Source organism: Anas platyrhynchos, chromosome 5 (assembly GCF_047663525.1).
Source record: "Anas platyrhynchos isolate ZD024472 breed Pekin duck chromosome 5, IASCAAS_PekinDuck_T2T, whole genome shotgun sequence".
NCBI lineage: Eukaryota > Metazoa > Chordata > Aves > Anseriformes > Anatidae > Anas > Anas platyrhynchos.
Window position 1 is genome coordinate 66,301,437 of NC_092591.1, and position 22,251 is coordinate 66,323,687.

The 22,251-nt window shown below is 41.0% G+C and overlaps 1 protein-coding gene across 9 annotated transcripts in view; it reads left to right on the forward strand.

Moving 5' to 3' along the window:
• The window catches only part of TEAD1 (TEA domain transcription factor 1), a 159,427-nt gene that overhangs the window by 130,568 nt on the left and 6,608 nt on the right, over positions 1 to 22,251 (forward strand). For 7 of the 9 annotated variants that reach the window (XM_027462254.3, XM_027462255.3, XM_027462257.3 and 4 more), the window contains 3 exons: positions 8,977 to 9,150; positions 20,271 to 20,411; positions 21,821 to 21,973. In XM_027462254.3, coding sequence (XP_027318055.1) covers positions 8,977 to 9,150; positions 20,271 to 20,411; positions 21,821 to 21,973 — 468 coding nt within the window. The remainder of the gene's footprint in view (positions 1 to 8,976; positions 9,151 to 20,270; positions 20,412 to 21,820; positions 21,974 to 22,251) is intronic. The other 2 variants (XM_072039446.1, XM_072039447.1) reach the window with 1 other exon arrangement.

Below are 22,251 nucleotides of genomic sequence, written 5' to 3' on the forward strand. Positions count from 1 at the left end.
CCACCTTCCCACTGACCATGCTGCAACACTGCAGACATATTCCCTGGCTTCTGGTTACCCCATGCTGCACTCTTCAGCTTAATTGTTTAGTTCCAGTTGAATAAGTTTGATTATTTAGATATGGTTCTAAACAAGGACATAGCAAAAACAACACAACAAGGCAACACAAATGGTTCCCGGGGCAAACATAGAATGGTGCTGGCGGGAGAGGCACTGGGCAGAGGCGCAGGAGCACTTCTGCTCCTGTCTGCAGGACTGCCCCAGGTGGCCCTGCCTCCCTTCAGCCTGCCCCTTCCTCAGACAGGGATTTTTCCAGCAGCCACCAAAAGCCTTCCGCAGCTATGAGAGCCAGCCCCAGGCTTGTTTACCACTGTTGCAGAAAATACGAATTCTGATTGTAGTTCTACACATCTTTGTGGCAGTGAAACATTTTATTGCATGGAAGTTTTGCACAGCATAGAATGTATTTTTTCCATTTCTTTTTAAATAATAAAATCAGCAAGCCAAGCAAGAAGCATGTTTCACACAATGTGTGTACAAAGCTGTTTATACGTGCTGTGGTCACTGCATCTCCTGCACACCTTTATGCCTTTGCTGACCTCAGAGATGAACATGAAAAAAGCATTCTCATTTGTCTTCTGAAGAAAGATGGACATATGTTCATTGCACTTCTGACTTTAAACAGGAAGTGACACAAAGTATTATTTTGATCAAATGCATTTCCAACATTTTATTAAGAAAAAGACAATTCCTCCTTTCTCTAACCCACAGTCAGGCCAGAAAGCCTGACAGTAGTGAGGGCAAAAAGACCAATTCCACTTTAAAATGTAACCTGGAAGTTCATTGAAAGAGGTTACTTTTGACATGGTACCTAGGGCCAGGACTCAATGACCCTGGGAGGCCCCTTGCAGCTTAGATTCCTGTACAGCAATTAGAAATTGAGGTCTGTCTGCACATGCTGACTCCCTGCAAATTCAATGGGGCTGTGCATGGACATAAAGGTCCACCCACAGAGAATTCATTGTAGGAGTGGGACATTAAACATTTCTGGGGTTCTTCCAATGGCAATTGGTGTTTAAAGATACAAAAAGCCCCTCAATGTCAGGCAGTTATGTTAATTTAGAGTGGGCATTCTGGTGGGTCAGAAATGTGCTCTGTAGAATCCTCTCACTTTTTGAGGGCTGTTGACTTCTTTCCCTTGCCTAGCCACAAAATTGCTCCATTTACAAAAGAAAAAAAATACAGAAAGGAAATAATAAGCACCCCTCACTGTAACTCTTCATGGCAGTGGATCTGGAAAGACATAAGATGGCACAGTTGCAAAATCTTGGAATACTGATTCTGCAGTAAAGGATGGGTAAAATTACTACTCCTCTTACATGAAAATCAATTCAGTTTACAAATGTCAAGCTGTATTTTCCTTTTGTGGCATTTAGTGCTCAATCACAGTTCTTAAATGGTGCTTAGAAGCTGCCCTTTCTACATCGAAGCACCAGTGTTCCTTCCTTTTAGTTACCTTTCATTATTGCCAATCCTATGTAACTATATTTTCAATCAATTAACAAATTTATGTACCAATCTGTTACTTTCAAGGCGGGCTTTATTTAATAGGGTCTTCGCATTTTTACTGTAGTAGTACTGTGAAATTTCAGGACAAATGCTTAAAAGAAATATTCCCGTGTTCCCCAACAAATACAAACTGAGCATGCAAGCAGATTAGAAGGGATCTAGGCAATTACCTGTTACACAAGTAGCTATAACATTCAAAGACTAACACTGAAAAGATAGTAATTCCAATTTCTTCTAAATGCCTTAAATCCTGCTTTTCCATCAGGAAAAAAAAAAAAAAGCCCTTTTTCTCTCTCCCTCTTAGAGGTTTCACACTCTTACTGCTGCATTTGAGTACAAGCACTTCAGACAGCTTTATATCTTAAATATCTTAGTCCTGTAAAGAACACAGCTGATGGGCCTTTTCAGTATTAACCTACCTAACCATGCTTTCACATTGTGTTAAGTCCAAATTTCAAAATGTGTTTTGAAAAGTGGTAAAGAAATAAAATATTCTTTATGTTTTAATTCAAGTTTTATTGTTGTTGTAAAATGGCTTTGTGAGCCCAGAGAGAATTGTGCCTGAGAACCAGAAAGTGAAAGCAATTGTGAAAGGGCCATAAAAACAGCCTGCCATCATTAGCCAAATGCAGTAAAATTCACCAAAGTTAATCAAACCACCTAAGTGATGAAAAGTGGTCTTTTCAAAAGTGATATTTTCAAAAAAGATCTTTTCAAAAGAAACTCTCCATATTTGAACAGTATCAATTGTTAAAAGCATTGTTTATCCCTTCTTTATTCCCCATGAGCAATTCAGCTTTTCAGCCATAAGGAAGCCTTGGTTAGCATCTTTGTGCTGCAAAGGAAGAGGAAGCAAAGCCACACTTGCATGAATTACTTGGAGTGGCAGATTCAGGATTGTAGGTCATTTAAATCTAAAATCTGATGAATTTTAAAAAAATGCAAGGGTCATTTCTTTCGCAGTGCTGGGGAACTGCACGGTGTCCCTGGGCAGTGAATGTCAAACCCTGGAAAGCGTTCATCCTTAGGTGTGTATGTTTGGAAGTGCCAGTAAACCACTTTAGGGGGGTCCAGTACTGACAGAGACTCCAGACTCAAAACTGCAGCATTGCAGCAGTGCTCCCCGCTGGTGCCGTTCCCAGAGGACCTCACGGAGACGTGCTGGGTGGCCCAGGCCAGCTCCCCAACCCCGCTGCTCCAAGGGAGGGTGCTAGGTTGAAAATGCATGCAGTGGGCGGAGGGACTGAAGTCTGCTCGCATTAAGCACTGAGGATGGGTGGAAAGAGTGTGGGAGCCTGACTGTATTCACTTCCTTTCTCAAAATCCACCACTGCTGCTGCTGAAAACTTCCCAGCAAAATAAAAAGTGCTGCTTTGGAAGAAGCGCAGAGGAGCAGTGGCGGCAGTGCTGTGAGCACTCTGCCGGGCCCACGCCATGGCCACTCCCCAGCCCTGCCCACCACACTTGCCCCAAGCCTGGGAAGCGAAAGGAGCTGAGACATTAGCTGCACGAGGCTGCCTGGGCCCTGAGCTGGCCCAGGGAACTTTGAGGTTGCACGAATGTGCCCTGCAGGAGGGCACAGCATTCCCACAGGCTGCCCTGCCTGCACGCTGAGCCCCTCACCTCCACCCTTGCACTTGCCTTGGCATTGCGCCTGGCTGCGCTGGTGTCCACCCTGCTCCCTGCTCCTTCCCTTGCAGTTCCCCAAAATTGAAAAGAAGTTGGGAAGTGTCCTCATGCGGTTGCTCTGCAGTGCAGAGTTTAATTGCATGTTCCCATGTTGTTTTTTTCCTCCTTCATTCAGTGCAGATGTAATGGCCCTTCTTTGATATGCATCTATTCAGCGGTTTGTTTTCTTCTGTTGAAATGTGTGGCCCTGTGCCCTGCTTGCTGAGCACTGTCTGAACTCCTCCAAACAGAATTAATAATTTCCCCCATTTGCATTTCACAGCTGTATTAGTGCAGTAATTTTTTAGACGAAGGCGTACTATTGCTTACATCTGACAAACCAAGAAGTTCAGGTGCAAAAGCATGAATGGGCCACTGATTTTGAGGGTCCACTTTGCTTTGTCATGAGCCTGATTTTTCCAATAGCGTTATTGAGAGCTTCCTATATTCAGGCATAATTTTCCCATCTGAGCACTCAGCACTTCTGCAGTTGGGACCATGGGGTCTCAAATCAGGCAGGCCAGAACTGAAGGATGCATCTCTACTGCTTCAGGAAAGCTGATGAAAACACGAGCACCTTGCCCAACCAGCAAGTCCCAGTTCCACACTGGGACTCCAGTGGCAGTGGCTGGGAACTGCTGGGCAACATTAATCTGTTAGGGCTGGGGAGTGCCCTGCCTCTTCTGCAGCTTTCTGCCTCACTCAGCTCCTACCTCCCCTTGTCTGCAACTATAAAATTGTCCAAGATATTTCACAGCACATTACTAAATCTATCCCAGAGCAGATCTAGACAGGCGACTGAATGGGTGGATGTCTCTGAAAAACTAGGGAGACTGTGCAGTTGTATCTTCACATACAAGCACTGACATTTCTCATGGAAACGTTGAAACCTTTACAACAGAATTGGTAAGGACTTCAGGTACAGTAGTAGAGTATTATAAATGTAAGTCCCAGTCTGCTTCAGTGGAGGACAACAGCAATGGCAATGAAATAGTCAGTTACTAGTGTTTTGGTAGAAATAAGAAAAATTGTTGGCAGAACAACTGTGATTTTCTTCCATCAGCAGGAAGTTTACACGATTCAGCCAGACAGCAGTGCTGTGTCTGGGTAGGGTATAAGTTATACAGTAGCAAATAGACTGCTGATGACTGGTGACTGTTTTTTAATCAGTCCGTCCCACCTGGTTCCTTCTTCTTCCAAAAGTACAGTTGCTTCACAGGCAGCAGCATGCTTTTACAGGAATGGACCAGAACCACTGCTCAGGGCCTGGCACTTGAGCAGTGTCATTTTCTCTCAGCTCAAGCTGCCCATCTGCCCTCCCCTGGGTATCTGGGCTGAGCTGCAGCATAGCCCAGTGAGCAAGGTGCTGTTAGGCCACGTGGGGTGGGCATGGCAGCCATGTCCCCATCCGACTTGACCACCCCATGAGTGCGTGCTGCAACAGGGTGAGCACAGGGGTGGGCACAGCAGCCAGCTGCTGCAGGTATGAGTCTCAGGAACGCGCCTGTGTGTCGTGGATAAGTAATGCTGTGCCCTTGGGTGCAGCAGGCATCCTGTACTCATGAATAGGTCAGCCCAGCAGGAGTCTCCGCTGAGGGACTTGGTCCACCTTAGGCCACCTGCCTTCCACCCTGCTCCTCATCCCTGGCACCCAGCCTCAGCGGGGCTCGGGGAGCAACTTGCCCTGTGTATGCTGCTCAGGGTGGTTTTGTAGGGCCTCATAGCCCCAAGAGACAGGAGCAGCGAGGGAGTGAGCATCCCAGCACCTCTGCGTGCCCAGCTCACCTGTGCCAGGGCATGGGAGAGTTGTCTTCACTGCTGTCTGCACCTCAGTCACAGTTTAATAAAACTTGTTCCTCTACAGGTTTGGTATTAGCTCCATGTGTGTAGGGAAGCACAGGATGCAGCAGAGGAGAGAGCTGTAGCAATTTGCAAATCTTCATTTCACAGACCAGAATGGCTGTTACCTTAGAATATAAGTGCAAAATTTGTGAGGAGCTGTTACAGAAATATACACGAGCTAATAAAACAAATGTAGGTGATTTGTCTTTGTTCTGCTCCAGCTTAAATGCATGCATCCCCTGCCATTGGCAATTTGTCTTGGTTCTTTTAAATTCCTAAGTGGATTTTTTTTTTGTGGTATTATTTGAAAACAGTCATATTTCATGGCTTTACTGCATTCTTTGGATAGTTAGAATTTTTTAAGGAAGGGAGCTCAGTAAGAGGCGGCCATCTCCAGGGCATGTTGTGTAATGCAGACACTGAAGACAAAGTAGCTGGAAATGTTCTTTGTACATTTTTATGTAGTTTTTATCTTCAGAAAATACAGGATTTGACCTATGGTGGTTTGCAGCAGCTGAAGCACATTATTGCCCCAATGCCCAACGGAAATCCTTGAAATGCTATGGCATGAGTAAATTCCTCAGCACCTAATATACTTCAGTGATGGCAATACACAGTCTAAAACAACAGTGAATTCTGACAATAATGAATTTTTAAGATTTTCAAACACTAATGGGCTCAAAAATATAGGCATACAGCTTAGCTTATTTGCTTCTGTTTTCACATAAATACCTGTCATGAAATGTGTTTGTATGAGAACTGTAAGGATCATTTCAGTACCCTTTTACCCTGCTCTTAATATATTATCATTTATTAGTTTGTAGAGATGTGCTATATCTAATTAGGTTAGTAATGATTGTACTTAGTATAGGAATTGTAGCAACGTAAGGAGAAAATAATCACACATAGCGATATCAAAATAAACATTTCCATCCTAAGAATGTTGTCAGGTAATGTCATACCCCCTGTCCTACTGTACCTGTTCAGAAATTGTGCTGCAGCAGCATCTGGTACTTTGGTAAGCTCAGCAGACAACTGTGGTAGCTTTACAGCTGCTTTTAACTCTGCTTTTATATTAAAACAGCATAAAGACTTCTTGATATGCTCTGTGTTCCTATAAACGTGATTGCTTTTACTGGAGTTTGGATACCGAGAAAATCATACATTTTCCTGGTGTATGGCATAAGGTACAACATGTGAATTACCTTGGGAATTTGTACTTGCCAATGCTGCTTGCCCTTCCTGATTCACTCCGCAGCAACATTTGGGCCTGAGAGAGAGAGAGACACCTTCCAGGGGAGGACACTTGCCTGGGCACAGGAGAACCTGAGATCTCAGTTCAGTTCCAATAAAAATGGCTTTATTTGTACAAGCTGGAGCAACTCCAGCAGAGAAGACTGAGAGAAAATTATCTCAAAATAAGTAATAACGTGGTAGTTAGTTGTGGGGATGTTTTTTCAGCCCTTGTTCTGAACAAGGGAGAGCAGAGATGGTCTGGAGCATCTCACATCCCCAGAGGGAGCACTCTGAGGCACATTAAAGGTTTGCAGGGGAAGGAAAATGTTTTGGTTTAATTTTTATGAGGGAAGGCTGAAGTGCTTACCCCCACCAGGAGAATTCTCATGATTCTCCTTGGGAAGCTGAGAGATGTTCACCTGACCACACCGAGGCTTCCATCAATGACCATGGCATGTGACTCAGGGCATGCCCTGTTTGCCTGCATTTTGCTCTTGGCTAGCCTAGACGAACAACACGAGCAGGTTTCTGGAGTCTGTTTTGTGGTTTTGTGGCAGCTCCCAGGTATATGGGATACCAATGCATTTTACTGAGATCTAAGTTTGTCAGTAGGCAGCAAGAAACATAAGAAAAGTCCAGCATGCCTTTTCATCATTTAGTCACAGTACTGCAAGCTAAGTATGTGGCAATGGTGTCAAAAAAAAAAAAAAAAAGTTGTAGCCATGATACTTTTCATATGTTTGCTTTTTTTTTTTTTTCCAAGTTAAAATGTCTCCTAAATCCATTTTTGCCACTACTGCGTAAGCTAAAATGCTAAATCTGACCACAGTCACTGTTATCATAATCATTCGTGGTTAGCAACCAGGTCAGTGATTTCCAGTATCCCTGTATAAATGATCAGTTCACAAGCTAGACTGGTTCCCGCATTCATGGGCATATTCAGTCCTGCCCATATATTTATTTCTCTGCCATACACACTTTCCTTCTCATGGTAGAAGCTTCTTTGGACTAGTTCTGTCCCTTTTAGGCTCAACATGTCCTAAGTACAGGCTTAGTTTTCTGCTTGTGCACAGAAGAAGCTTGGATGACATTATTTTGAAAGAGGAAAGTCCGTGCAACTGGTGTTCACATATTTGATGAATTGAACTCGAGGCTTGCTTTTGCAAACACCTTTACACAGTGTTATACTTTCCCTTTTCCTTCCACAAAATGAAAAAATAAATACAACCATGTAAAAAGCACAGACCATATCTCATTGTTGGCTACAAACAGGGTCGAGTGTTCCCTGATTCTTTCACTGCGCTAGATTATTTTTAAATAGATTTCAATTCAATTTCCTAAGTACAGAAATCTTACTAGTCTATTTCCTTGTCCCCAGAGTTTTGGACATCTGCTAGGGAAGACTCTGCTTACACCAAAGGAAGACCCTGAGTGGATGTCCAATTAATTTAGATTTGTCATTTCAATTTGTTCATTCAGCAGGTATATTGTAAACAAAATAGCTTAAATGAGGTCTGCTTTGGGGTTTAAAATATTTTATTTGTGCTTACCAGTTGTGAGTTGTCCCTTATACATAGCATCTGTTCAATATGACAGGGTTTTCTAGTGTTCATTGACTGCATATCAGTTTTCCTTTAATTGAGTTAGCAAAATGTTTTGTGATCTGCATGGGTAAAAGCTCCAATGTTTAGTCATGCCTCTCTCGAGCTTTTTCAATCTGCTTGTGTGATGCTGGGAGCTGCTGGTTGACATGTGGAGGGGCTTCGTGGTTCATCTCCCATTTGCATTTTAGGTGCTAAAAGGTGCTCTCATCTTGGGGAAATGGCAGCCCCTACGACCGTGTTGGACTCCACTAGGCCAAGGATTTGCCCCCAGACAGGAAAAGGTGCTGAGGTGATTCCTGTGATTATAATGAGGTGCAGTGGGATGAAGCTAAGAAATAGGGAAATGGAAGCAGAATGCTTTTTGGCACAGATAGTTGTCAGTGGAGCTCACTCCTGAGGGAAGTGGTAAAGGTTGGCTCTTTAATATTACATGGGTGAAAATACTGGAGGGCATACAGGAACGTCCACTTCTATAGTAACAGCAACACAGACTGACTGGCCTTCTCATTACTGTCATTCTTGGGTTAAAAGAAACTCCCTTCCCTTTTTTGTTAAGTGCTGTTAGCATATGCTATAGATAGAAGTTTGTTGGTTTTTTTTAGTAGACAAACAGGTAATGTATACGTGCAGGATATATGGCACTACCAGAAATCTAGGCTCAGGATATGGGAAATTAAAAGGCATGGCCTGAAGAGGCAGAAACAGGCTTTCCTCTAAAGCATATCCATCTTACTACGCTCTGCGAAAGGGCACTTTATCGCCTTGCTGCCGCTGGGTCTCTCATTGTAAATTACTCCCTTGAAGATATCCATGTTCTGTGGTTTGCAGTAGAGACACAAGTTTTTTGCTGTTGACCCTTGCTCACAAGGGGCTATTCCACAGTCACTACAGTTGTTCATGGAAATCATATTGCAGAAAATCATAATCTCAGAGGTAATGTGCAAGTCATTTAATCCATCAAAGCATGCTACCTTCTGCAGGAACACACGCAGACCCGTGGCTTAATAAACCTCTGTTCTCTTTGTACAGCACTGATTTTCCTGTTTCTTTCTTGCAGTACAATAAACACCTCTTCGTACACATTGGACACGCCAACCATTCTTACAGTGATCCATTGCTTGAATCGGTGGACATTCGTCAGATTTATGACAAATTTCCTGAAAAGAAAGGCGGTCTAAAGGAATTGTTTGGGAAGGGGCCCCAAAACGCTTTCTTCCTTGTAAAATTCTGGGTGAGTAAGATGTAACATGGAGAACCTCTCTTATCAATAAGGTCTGGGTTTAGTATGTAGCACCCATAGGGGTGCTCATGAAAATTTCTTCTGTTGTCATTTAAAAGTGGAAAGTGTATATCCTGGTAGGTCACTGGCCCAAAGCCACTCTGCTTGGCAGCTCCACAAGACATCTGTGTTGCAGAAAACATGCAAGGGCAGATGCGTGCCTCAACTGTGCTTGACACAGCTGCTGGGCAGGAACAAACAGGTAAAGAGAGCCCTTGTTTGTAAATGGGGAACTGCCATCTAGTGGTCCAAGACCAACCAGAGAAGCAGCGGAAACGAGACTGCTTTTTTAGTGTTTCAAATGTTGAACTCTTGCCAAATGCAAATAATACAAGTATCAGACCTGAGATCAGCCCACACTTTCACAGACAGGACCAAGTAGGAATTGAACCAAATGTGCAGTAGGATCACATGCTTGGGAGGGTTCCACGATTTTTTTTAGCAATTTTTTTTTGGTTGCTGGAGCACATCTGTTTTCCCCTTGCCTATTTGTTAGTGAGCCATGGGACTCTGCTCCAAAAGTTATTATCTATTCATATGAGTTGCAACCAGGAGCAGAAAAAAAAATTGAATGGAAGGCTGAGATGTTGGACAATATGTGATGCAGTTCTGATGATTTTCATCGATACATCAGATCTCCTTTGTTGCACTTGCAAAACCACACGATGGTGACGTTACAGGTTCATCCAAGAGGATTGTCAAATCTCCAAGCTGGACCTTATGTTTCCACTGAAACTTTTTCTACTCATGGATTTGTTAGGGACCTTTTTGTGATATACTCTTTTTCATACTGGCAGTTATCAGCTAAATATTTTAAATTTAACTTTTAAAGCCTCAGTGAGAGGGGTAATATGTAGGGACTAATTACAGAGTGGAGAGGTTGATGCTGAAACCAGAAAAGGTTGATCTGGAAGCACTGGTTATGATTAGGTTTCCTGGTGTTTATCGTTTTCAGTGAAAGTTTATCTGTGTGGTCCAACTTGTACATATCCCAGACTTCACATCTTGCCAAGTTTCTGTGGCACCAGATATGGGAACTGAGAATGAGTTTCTCTTTTCTCAAATCTGGATGCAGAAGAGATAAACCACTGAGCAGGAGCTGTGCTGGACTGTGAAAGGAATCTACTGAGAAATTCATGGGGCTTAAAATTGGGAATGGGAGCTGTAGAATGAGTGCTTGAGGACTGGCGGAACAAAGAGACCAGAAACAGCACACAGTGGAGAACTAGAAACAAGCACAACAGAAACCAGAAGCCAAGGCAGGTGAGAACATAGGGTCAAAAAGAGGTAGGGAGTAGGAAGAGGGAGCATTTGGGATAAGAAGCCTCTGGGAGAATGTAGGACTGAAGGCACAGAGACAAGTATGCAAGAGCTGGGAACTGGACAAGCATAAGGGCACAAGAAATCTGGCTGCAGAGGAACAGAGCTTTTAGGTAAGTGTCTATAACCACATAGTACCTTTCCTTGAAATTCTTGGGCTTGAACCAAGGACCCTCACCAATACACTTTGCATAATAAGTACTTGTGAAACCCACTGGCAAAATGAACCTCACTTTGCCTGCCTGTTCTCAGCTCACAGAGAATGACAAGCTGCAGACTACATTAGATACAGAAACAGCAGAGATCTGTGTTGCATTCACTGATGTATTGTATGTTCTGCTTCTTTGCCGTGTGGAAACTGATTTTCAGCTGTGCTGAATGCCCAAAGAGATGTGTCCAAAGCCAGCAGAGAGCTTCTTTGGATCATTAATGTCTGTGATGTGCTTATGGCTTTATTTAAGTACTAGCCTTCTTTACTTGATATCCTACAAGCAGTGCACCTCTTTAACCCTCTTGCCTCAGTTCCCCAGCTGTAATATGGGGGTGATGCCATCCCTTCACTTCAGGTGGTCATTGAAAAATGAAGCTCACTGACATTTCTTAAGAAAAAAGATAATGCCATGAAGAAAACCTTTATCAAATTAATAATTCTGTGTTCAGCACAGATTTTTGAGTAGTGTGCAGGAAACAGAGACTGGGCTACACTGAATGATGCAAATAAAGAGAAATAGTGCATAGTTGCTCAGTGGGCGAGTGTGCAGTTGTGTAGCTAAAGACTACATCATGATACAGTTCAGCAGTCAGGATGTGCAGACGACTTCAATCTAACATTTCCTAATCTCACCGTGCCTTCCAACTTAATGGTCTTTTAATACAATTTTGTGTTGTGTTAACTTAGAGATTAAAAAACATACAGTGCTAACATCCTTCTGACATACACATTAGAAATGTGGTAGGAATGCCTTCCTAAGCCATGGCCTTAAAATAGGCTAGTGGATTTTCTTTCTCTTTGAGTGTGCACAAGCAGAGGGAGCGTGACAGAGGCAGTGTTTGGGAGCAGCAAGAGTCATGATGAATGCTTCTCTAGAAATAGACTTCACACCAGTTGCCCACACAGCCAGAAATATATATATATAGGAAAAATAGAAGATGGCTCTCTAATTAGTCATGAGAATTAGATCCTAAACTGTCAGCTCACTGTCCTTCTCTTAATTTCTTTCATCCCAATGGGACATTTATTCAAGGAAAAAAAATAAAATAAAATAAGGACACTTGCCATTCTTCTGGGAAGCCTTGAGAAACTGTTCTAAAACTGTCTATTACCAGGGTAAAGCTGGCAAAGGTTGTTGGCAGTCTTTTTGATCCTTTTAGTAACTTCCAGTTTATTAATGAGAAAACAGGGTAAACTTACAGAGTTTGTCCTTTCTTTTAAATTCAGTATCCACTTCTGAAGCAGTATCCACTCCCTCTGTACCATACACTACCTCCTCTTACTATGAACATTCAACTTCTCCCAGGTTCTGTTCATTGCTTTACTTCTTCACAATATCCTCCCTCACCCTGTATTTAACTGTGTCTTCCTTTCCATCATGTTTATTGTCTTCTCCCTTTATTACCATTTAACCATTGTTAGTTTGCTCAGCACTGTAAGCTACTGAGTGCACCCTAGCAATCAGTGTCCAGTAACACTCCAGGTTTTGGTGGAATTTGATTGTAATGTGAGTAAAAGAGGAATAGGAATTTGTGTTGGGTAAATAAGTACAGGTGGGAAAGCACTGCAAGGGGACTCAGCAAAGAAAACCAGGGACTGAGTAAAAGGAGTTGAAGGTTACAGCAGGAAGCAGTCAGATGTTGCTGCATATGGAAATGTAAAAGCAAAGGTGAGGGTTTGATGCCAGAAGGGATGGTGAGCCTGTAAACAGATTTAAAGAGAAGTTGGCATGTCCTTGGGGATGCAAAAATCTGTTTTGTCATGAAATCTAGTGTGTAAAAGAAGGCTGGGAAACAGAAAGACCAGAAAGAAACACTTGCACTGAGGATGACCAAGGCAGAAAGTAGTTTAGCTCTGGTAACTGGAAAGAATATTCTTCTTGCTCTTTCCCATGTAATTCTACTCAAGGCTTCTCAGCAGCACGTGTGCCTTTCAGTTCTCCTTGTGATAAAGGTAAAAAGGTTCACACCTTTTACAAAGTGAAAGGTCTGAGATCTTGCGAGAAGACATTTGGCAACTGTGGAGTTGACTTTGCAAAGTATTACAGGTATTGAATACAAAGCAAAGCTCTTCAGCTTTGCAAAGGTTTAATGATTCATTCCAGTTGTATCTCCTGGGAGATACAGCCTGGTGCTGGGAGTGTATGCTTCATCCCACACTTGGGACCTCCTCCTACCTACCTGTACAGAAGGTATAAAAGGAAGAGTCTTCTCTATTTACACCATCCCATAACCAACCACACAGCCCTGCTAAGCAATTTCCAGGTCCTTGTCTTGTACCTTGAGTGCAGTGAATCGTCTTCTGTTTATCCCAGGCTGTCACTGGGAACCAGTGCAGGGAAGGATGTCACCTGAGAGACGGGCTTTTACTTACCATTTTATGCACTCAGTACAATGATTAAACAAGCAACAACATAGCTACAATATGGCACAGGAAATTTATGTGACACGATGATATGAAACTGGAATTACAGAGGTATAAAACTAAAACCAAAATAAGTGTTCTTAAATAAATGTAGAAGTTATCTCCTAGAACACTGACAAGGAATTCAGACAAGGTTTCAGAGTATCTGGAGATGAAACCTTTGTCTGGGTGCAGGTTGAATGCACAATCCTGCTTCATTAACATTGTCATTAACAAAATAATCCCAATCTATGTAAAACAAATAGGTGTGATTTGTGCCATCTGATCTTAATCTGAGTGAGGTCAACGTACCTGTTGGTTAGTTTGTGCCTGAACTGTTTTGTGTGGCTTGTGAAAAGCCCTCAAAGTTTTCTGGTCTTTGACTTTCCCATCAGCCTATCTAAAAGCTAAATCAACACGTTGCCTCTGTTGGTTTCTTTCAATGGTTAACCTTCCACTCATACCACCTTCTAGTGCTGTTTCTAATGCTTATTCTGTTTCTAATGCTTATCTGCTACTATCCATAAATTATCTGGCACTATTATACTTACACTCTTGAAAGAGTAAAAAAGTCAATGCTGGATCACACCTCCAGCCTTATCCCAAAATAAAACATTATTGCTGGCCTTGCCTTCTTGGCCCCAGATGCCAACTGCCCAGCACTCTACCCCCCAGCTCTCTGTTTTCTCTTGCATTAAAGTTGTGGTACACGTCTCCACATCTCCAATAAAGACATTTGACTCAGCTGTTATTAGGGCACACATCTCCGTCAACTCCAGCAAGGGAATTGCTCTAGGACTTCTAGGACTCCTCGTAACTTACCCCTGTCTATCGTAGCTTGGCAACTACTTTTTGCTACTAAGAGCACTTTTAACATTAATTCAGCAATGAGTATCTGTCTGATACAGCCTAGACTGAATTCATCTTCTGTTTTAGCTAATTATTTCTCTCTCATGTTTTGCTTTGTGCTCTGATTGCAAGTTCTGAGGCAAGGTTCTCTTTCTGCTTGACTTCTCTGTCAGCTTCAGTACCCACACAGCAGGCTCCATGCCTCTGTTGGCTTCCTTAGTGCTGGTGTGGACACACCTTTCCATAGTGTGGCTGTGGATTTTGTGTATCTTGACACTGACACATGTTCTGTGCCACACCTGAACTCTGACTTCTGTAGCTACAGAAAGAGACATGGGCAGCAAATACATCTAAAAGGAGGAAGGATGTTTTCTAACTAGTGAAATGGTGGAAAAACAAACAAACAAAACAAAAAAAAAAAAACAGTTGATACAAATTAATATTGGGCTTTCAGGCTTTCCACTGATCTGAGCTGCTGGCTTATTTTTTTTTTTGTGTGTTTGCAGGAGCTTGAACTAGTCTCCAAACTGAGGAATGCTTAGTCAGAACCCAGTGCAACTCTAAAATAAAGGCCAAAACTCATCTGAAAAGATGCATGGATGATATTAATTGATGTTTAAAATGAATGCCTCTATTTGCAGGAATCAGCAATGCAAACTAGGAGTTTTAGAAAGTAATGCATATTATAATTAGGGCAAGCTTTTAAAGATGCTTTGAAGTCCTAAACATTTTTGAATTTCAAATGTGGGTTGGAAATAAAGGAATCTACACAATAAAGGGGCATTAAATTATGTCCCCCAAAATTTCACTGTTTTATAAATGTAAATATATGCCATAATTAGTGGTAAGTAACATGAGGAGGATGGTTAAGTTTATTCTTATTCTTATTCAAAACAGCTGTAGCATGAAAAATAATGCTCCTTCTCTTTGTGATACACTAGAACAAACAATTTACCCATGTAATCAGTGTTCAGAAACGGCTTGCGCCTGTGGTCTCCTCCTCCCCACCCCTGAATTTATCTCCATGTGCCTCCAGCAGTCTTAAAAGGTGCAGAGATTCTTTGTGCCCTTCATTTACACACACACAATTGTGGCTACTGCCTTTTTGTTTTCTTTCTGTTCTTACATGCAAGTTCTATTGCACAATCCCGACTCTTGGATTTCCCTCCACACACACACAGACACACACATGCACACTCGCCAGTTTTGACTGGCAAACGATCTGCAGCTCGCAAATGGGAGCTGTAATGTGAATGGGGCTATGGCCAACATGCAAATGTATGCAAAACAAATTAGATGTAGAAGAAAGCAGCCATCCATTTTCCTTCCTGCATCACAACCCTCTCAGCACAGGGCGTTCATGTGATGCTCGTGGAGGACCCCTTTACCAATTGATGCGAGGGCATTAGTGCTTCATCCTGGATAATGAGTGGAAGGGGCTGAGCAGCTGGGAAGCCAGAGCAGCTTGGCCTGTCCATCACAAGCCCAACCATGTGGCAGACCTGGACGCAATTCCTGAGCTGCAGTGTAACATGCCAGCGACCCAGATGCTCCTGTTGGAAAAAATTGCTTCACAATTTGGAATATCTGCTCTTTGATCACTCTTTGGAGAGGAGGAGGGGAGGCATGATGCAGTCATGAGTAACACACCTCCTTGCAGTCAGCAGTTGTTAAAACCTGTATGCCATTGGCCTTATGTGCTTAATGTTAACTACTGAATGCCAACATAAATTGTTTTGGCCCTCCCCGGATCCCACGGTTTCAAATAGGTGCTGTTTTCCTTCTACTCAGCAGAAAGAATTCAGATTCTTCTCAGTAGTTTTTGCTAGAGTTGCTTGTTTGTTAGCCAGAGCTGTTATTATTACACAAACGCTCTACCCTATGCCCCCTGCCTTTAACACAGAGCCTGAGTGTGCTTGGGAAGTGAATATGGAAGGTTTTGTTGTTTGTTTGTTTTTAAATATTTTTCCTCTTTATTTTGGTTGCAGACAGCTCTGTTTTAGTCCTTGCTCTGGCACACTGGCAGGGGCTTTGCCATGCAGCATGTGAAACACTTGGTACTCTTAATATGTAATATTTTCAGTGCTACCCTTTGACAAGCTATGTTGTAGTCATGAATTAATCATGTTCTTATACAATCATGTAGAAAGGGTGCGAGAAAGCTGAGGGTCTTTCTCTCCCCTCCAAATGCATTCAGCTAATGCATAGTTCAGCTTTTAAAAGTGAATCAAGATTAGTTTTATGTTTGAAAATCAACCCCTCAACAAAACCCCACAAAATTTGTTAAGTTGTTGGGTTTTCCTTTTGTGCTAAATTACATTGATCTTAAAATGCGAATCTTTTAATGAGTATTGAAAATGACTCTTTGAAAAATGATTCAAAATGACTCTTGTTCACTATATGTAATCATGTTTCCATTCTAACGGGTATTTATTTAGCTACAGTAGTGTTCACCAACCCTAATTCCTGGAATCACGGATCAACAGCATAGCTGCGGCAGAAGCTGTACAGAAGGGAAAGATGGTTTACAGTCCAGGAAGCCTTGCAGTCGAAGTCTAAAATCCATGTGAACAGCTAGATAGAGACAGACTGAGCATACCAAGGAAACAGAGACAAAGCTGAGTCTCGCTAGAGGCTGCTTGCACAGTGCTCCAGAAGCTTTACTTGTCAAATTTTTCACTGGTATCATTATGAAGGTTAACTGAGGTTGATAAAATAAAGTCTTAGATGTCGATTTTGGAATTATTATATTTATTTAGTCTTACCTCTCCTGTAATATAAGTAGTGAGCCTCGCTAAGTAATTTTTGCATCCAGGCAATAAGCCTACTTGAGCATCCCTGTTACTTACATATTTAGGTTGGTTACAAAAGACCCTAAGTAATGGTGACTTCACCATATTCAGAATTATTCCAGCATCTCAGTGCCATCAGGGATATCAACGTCTGCTTTGTTTCTCATTTAGCTTTTGTGTAGCGTTAGCTTTTTGTCTTTTAATGTCCTTTCCTTCAAGATTTAATCTATCAAAAGACTCTTTCCCATGTAGCAACTTGTAGACTATGACAAAGTCGTGGAAAAACTTCCCTTGGAAAAACTAAGTATATGGAGTTTCATTAGTCATTCACTACAAAGGATGTTTTCCAGACCTGAAATCATTCTTGTAACTCTTTACTGAACCCTTTCCAATTTTCCAACATCCTTTCTAAAATACGGACTACAAAAAACTGGAGTCAATATTGTAGTAAGGATCCTGCTTAAACTGAATTCAGAGGTAACAACACATCACTGTTCTTCTGCTGAAAATTTCATCTGCAACCCTCATAGCCACATCAGATTACAATTTTTCCAATAACTTATTTTTTTGGTATCATCATTACCTTTTGGGAAAAAAAAAATCCCCCAAATTTAAAATGTGACCTTCTTTATTCAGTTTGAGAGATATTTCTTTGCATATTGTGTGCATTTAAATGAACTCCTTGCTATGTAAGCCATACCAATATACTTAACAACTCCTTCACCGTCATTTCTTATCATTTAACCAAAGCTTTGTATTTTACCAAAGTGATCATCTTTCCATCTTTTATAAATTTAGTCAGCATTAAAAAAAAAAAAAAATCAAATTCTAGATTAAGACTACTTCCTTGCGGTGACATTCCTCTCTTCACAATGATGCATGCTCCTTCCTTAGTGTTCATGTACTCATCTTCTAGTGAAAAGATTTTAACCCAGGTTAAGGGACAAGATGCTTTAGTATGTGAGAGTGGAGAAAATTCTTTCATTATTAAAAGAAGCTTTGCTGTAGCCTTCATTCAAAAGTGTTACTGTTGCAAAGTCTTAGGATTTTCATATTGGTGTTACACTTTCTGGAGGAGTCTTAGAGGTTCAGCACTCAGCATGTTGTAGTTAGTTGAACATTAGAACTCTTGTTTAAAAGGAGAACTCTTCCTTTCCTTGAAACACCTCTATTGCATGCTACTCAAAAATAATAATAATAATAAATCAAAGAGCAAATACAGGTAATTCATTTCTATTTTGCAATCATGGGTACTTTATAGCAACAGCATTGTGATTGCATAAGAGTAAATCATGACAGTTGAATGATAATTTCAAGTGTTCCTCATTCAAACATCAGGGCCCCAGCCTGTATTTTTTGTGTACACAGGATTCCTGGTGATTTCAGCAAGAGTTGAAAGCACTGTGGGAGTGAGCAACAGGGTGCCAGATGGCCACATGTGATACTTTTCCAGGTTAAATGTCAAGTATATATTTTCAGTGGGCTTCAAAACAAGAAAAAAAAAATATTTTTTAATATCTGTAAGTGGTTGTTACTGCAGCTTGAGATACAAGGTCTATGCAGTTGACCCCTTTCAACAACATGAAATCACAAGGAGCATTTTACTTACAATTTATTAAATATCTTCTCTGTATCTGAAAGAAAAAAAAAAGTTATCATTCAAAACGGTATAATTGTTTTATCAGAAATAACTATTTTTTAGAAATTCCAGTGGAGCAGCTGAGACATGGCTGATGGCTGCTACAGTTTTTCATATTTAGATGTAATTGAAAACCAGCTGTGATGGCAAATTACTTATTTAATATTAGCTCAGAACAATTTCTTACAGATCACTGTGAACACACTACTTTAGCTGTACGTTAAACATTAACTGCTGACATCATGCAAAACATGCAAGAAGCAAGGTGTAATAGCAATAGGATTTCTTTCTGTTATGCAAAATACGTGACTATAAGGCTTTTTGTGTTACTGTGTGTAAACCTCTTGAGATTTTTCCACTGATTAATTTACCAAAGCCAGCCTGAAGTAGTATTAGACCTATGTCTTCTCCGTACCACAAACTAGCTCAGTATTGCTATTATCAGCATATTGCCTCAGAAGGTTGTCCATCTACAAATATGGATTGTAGACACTAAGTAGAATTAATGACTTATTGCCCAGTTAAATATTAAATAGCAGTTACAAATGACCTGAACTATAGTGAAGGCAGGATTACAATTGTTCCACAATAACTAGCAAATAAACATATCTGTAAACTGCATTTTTATAAAGTCTCCATGTAGACAAGAAGGCATTTGTCAACACATTTGTAGAGCTTAGGGATATGGTTTAGGGGGGACTGTTAGCGTTAGGTCAGAGGTTGGACTCGATGATCTTGAGGTCTCTTCCAACCTAGAAATTCTGTGATTCTGTGAACACTTCTGTGTTACACTTCTGTGTTAGCAATGAAAAGCAATAAAAACAAGTTAAGCTAGAACTGCAAGTGAAACAGCTGTGAAAGTGTATTTCCCTGTTAAAATACTCATCTCAGAGTAGGTTAAAAACTCAGATGATTCCTAGATGTTACGCTGCAGTAGCTGATTGGCTATTTCCACATAAAAAGAAATCCCTGCCTACTCTCTCCTTGGGCACCAAAGATGTCAGCAGAGCTAATGCCTGAATCAACAAATCCAGCTGCAGATATCTCTAGCCTCTGCCTACATCCATATTAGTGTTCTTTTAAGTTGAGGGCTTGTGAAAATGGTTTCATGATGACAAAGAGCACAGTGGCAGAAAGGCTTTAGTGCTACTGCAGGCCTGGGGAGGCAGGATTCAGCATGTGACCTTTGTAACCACTTTGTAACCAAATTAATCATGCTGTGCACAAGACTTGGATTTTGGATATAAATAATTAAAGGTAGTGCTGTTTCTCACTTGATCCTACAACTCTCATTCTCTGGTGCTAGATATCAAAGGCAGCTGGGTCATTATTCAGACTGTGGAGAAATACTGAAAGAAATCATATACTTCAGTAATATTTTATTGGTCCAGTAGACGGCTCAGTAAGCACACAGATAATGTGAAGCCTGTGAACTGCGTCATACAGCTCAGTGAAGTTAAATGGTTTGCTGAATCAGGGCCATATGGCCTGACAGAGTTTGTTAGAGCTCAATTCCTGTGTTGCACAGCCATCTTCCTTTGTAGTGATGATTTCATTGTTTTAAGAAAGGAAAAAGGACTTCATCTTTCTGCCAGACAACAAGGCCACCTGTAGCTGAGAGAAATACTGGGTTCTCTTTTGTGTTTAAAGTTTGAAGAAACTGTAGCCTTCCTAAGGTTTTTACATCACCAATTATGCAAGTACTTTCTTGGAGGTTTTCCGCTTCTACTGTTGTCACTATCAAATCCTTCTCACTCCCTGATTTCTGAAATCAAGAATGGTGAGGTAATGGCAGGTTATACTATGATATTGTCAAATGAAAAATAAAATATTCAACATCTGTTGCTTTTCCCAACAGGCTGACTTAAACTGCAACATTCAAGATGATACAGGAGCATTTTATGGAGTCACCAGTCAGTATGAGAGCTCAGAAAACATGACAATCACGTGTTCCACCAAAGTCTGCTCTTTTGGAAAGCAAGTAGTAGAAAAAGTAGAGGTGGGTGTTGGGCTGGGCTGGGCTGATTCTCCGGTTCCTTCTGATTTCACTTAAGCTTTCCTCTCTCCTGTCTACTTTACCCTTACCTGTCTTTTCCTTCCCTCCTCTAATCCTTCCTAAAGAGTATTTTCCTTCCCAGAAGTGTTTGAGGTTTTTTTTAAATATCATTGTGTGGCCGATGATGCTACAGTAAATAAAATCCTGGTTACCCACTGCTTCAGAGCCCCTCCTCCATTCTGCCTGTGGCAACTTTCAGTGGGGAACCTGCAGCTGACATCAGTGCAGCCTCCTCCATCCCAGCAGAAAAGTGCTAAAGCAAAACTGCTTTTGCTCCCATTACCAAATGCTTGGCCAGCCATGTAGCCTTGGAACCATGCTACAGTGACAAGCTACCTTTTGTCATCTAGGTTTTTTTTAAACATTTCATGTTAAACAATTCCATGTTAAGACATGGATGGTATGCTATGTTTTTTAACATGCAAGGGCCTTTATTGTTTACCTTTTATTTTCTAAGCAGAAAAAACATATGGACTGGCCAGGTAGGTATTTGGCTTACTATACAACAATACTGTAGCTGTTTAACTTGTCTTCTGCGTTCTAAGCCCCACACTCACATCTGTTACATGTAAAATAGTTTTTGTATGCACAGTTCAGCCTACAGCTGCAGGTTGAGCATTTAGTAGATATCTTGGTCACTGTTCATGTCCTCCTTATACTAAATATGGTTCCAGTGCAGAGTGACCATAAAAGGTTTTCCATCATTCCTATTACACCAAGCTTAGGAAAAGCTAAGAAATCCCCAAAGCCACTGAGGAGATCATCTGAGCAGCTGGTATCTAGACAGCTGGAGTCCAAGTATCACAGGCACCTTCCTGCAACCCCTTGTGAACCCCTGCAATATAAATCAGTCTGTTTTCTTCTGCCTGTATTCTTGTATTAATAAATTACATATTAAATCATGCAATAATATTTAGCTATATTCATATGTATCTATTTATACACAAATATATAAATTTATTTCTGTTCTTCCCTTTGCAGCTGATTGTCCCAAAAGTACTGTCAAATCTTATCAAGCTTATCGCAAGTTTTCTGCTTAATCCATTTTTAATGGATTTGGACTTTACTTTGTGTAAAGATTACTTTGTGTAATCTTTATCTTTTCAATTTTTAATTCACAGGTTAGAGAATAAGTTGTGGTAAAACTTTTAATAGTGAATGGCCTTTGAATTTTTAGCAAGGCACTGTATAGCTCAGGCAGGGAGTTAGCAGGTAGGAGGAATATGGGTGTTTGTGTGGCTGAGACCCAATTTCTCTTTCTTCTGTCTACAAAAAGAAAAAAATAGATACAGCATTAATGCTTTTAGTCTTTTTAAAGTATCTTGTTCTAAATATTTTTTTTTTTTTTTAAGACTGAATATGCAAGGTTTGAGAATGGCCGATTTGTGTACAGAATAAATCGCTCTCCAATGTGTGAATATATGATCAACTTCATACACAAGCTGAAGCATTTACCAGAGAAATACATGATGAACAGCGTGTTGGAAAATTTTACAATTTTATTGGTATGGACTCACTCTTTTTCATGTCTAAAATACTCTCAGCTTTGTATGGCTTGCTTAACGCGCAATATTTAGAACCAGTTTCCAAATCCCTTAGTCATGTTGCTTACTAAACAAATCATCCCATTGACTTCAGACTAATAGTCTTGGAATCATGCACTATAGAAGCCAAGGATGAGAAGAAAAAGCTGACTGAGAACATGAACAAACGTCTCTGTTACTTCGCAGATATTCAGCTTACTTCTCTTATTTTTAATGCAAGTCTATTTGGTGTTTGTAAA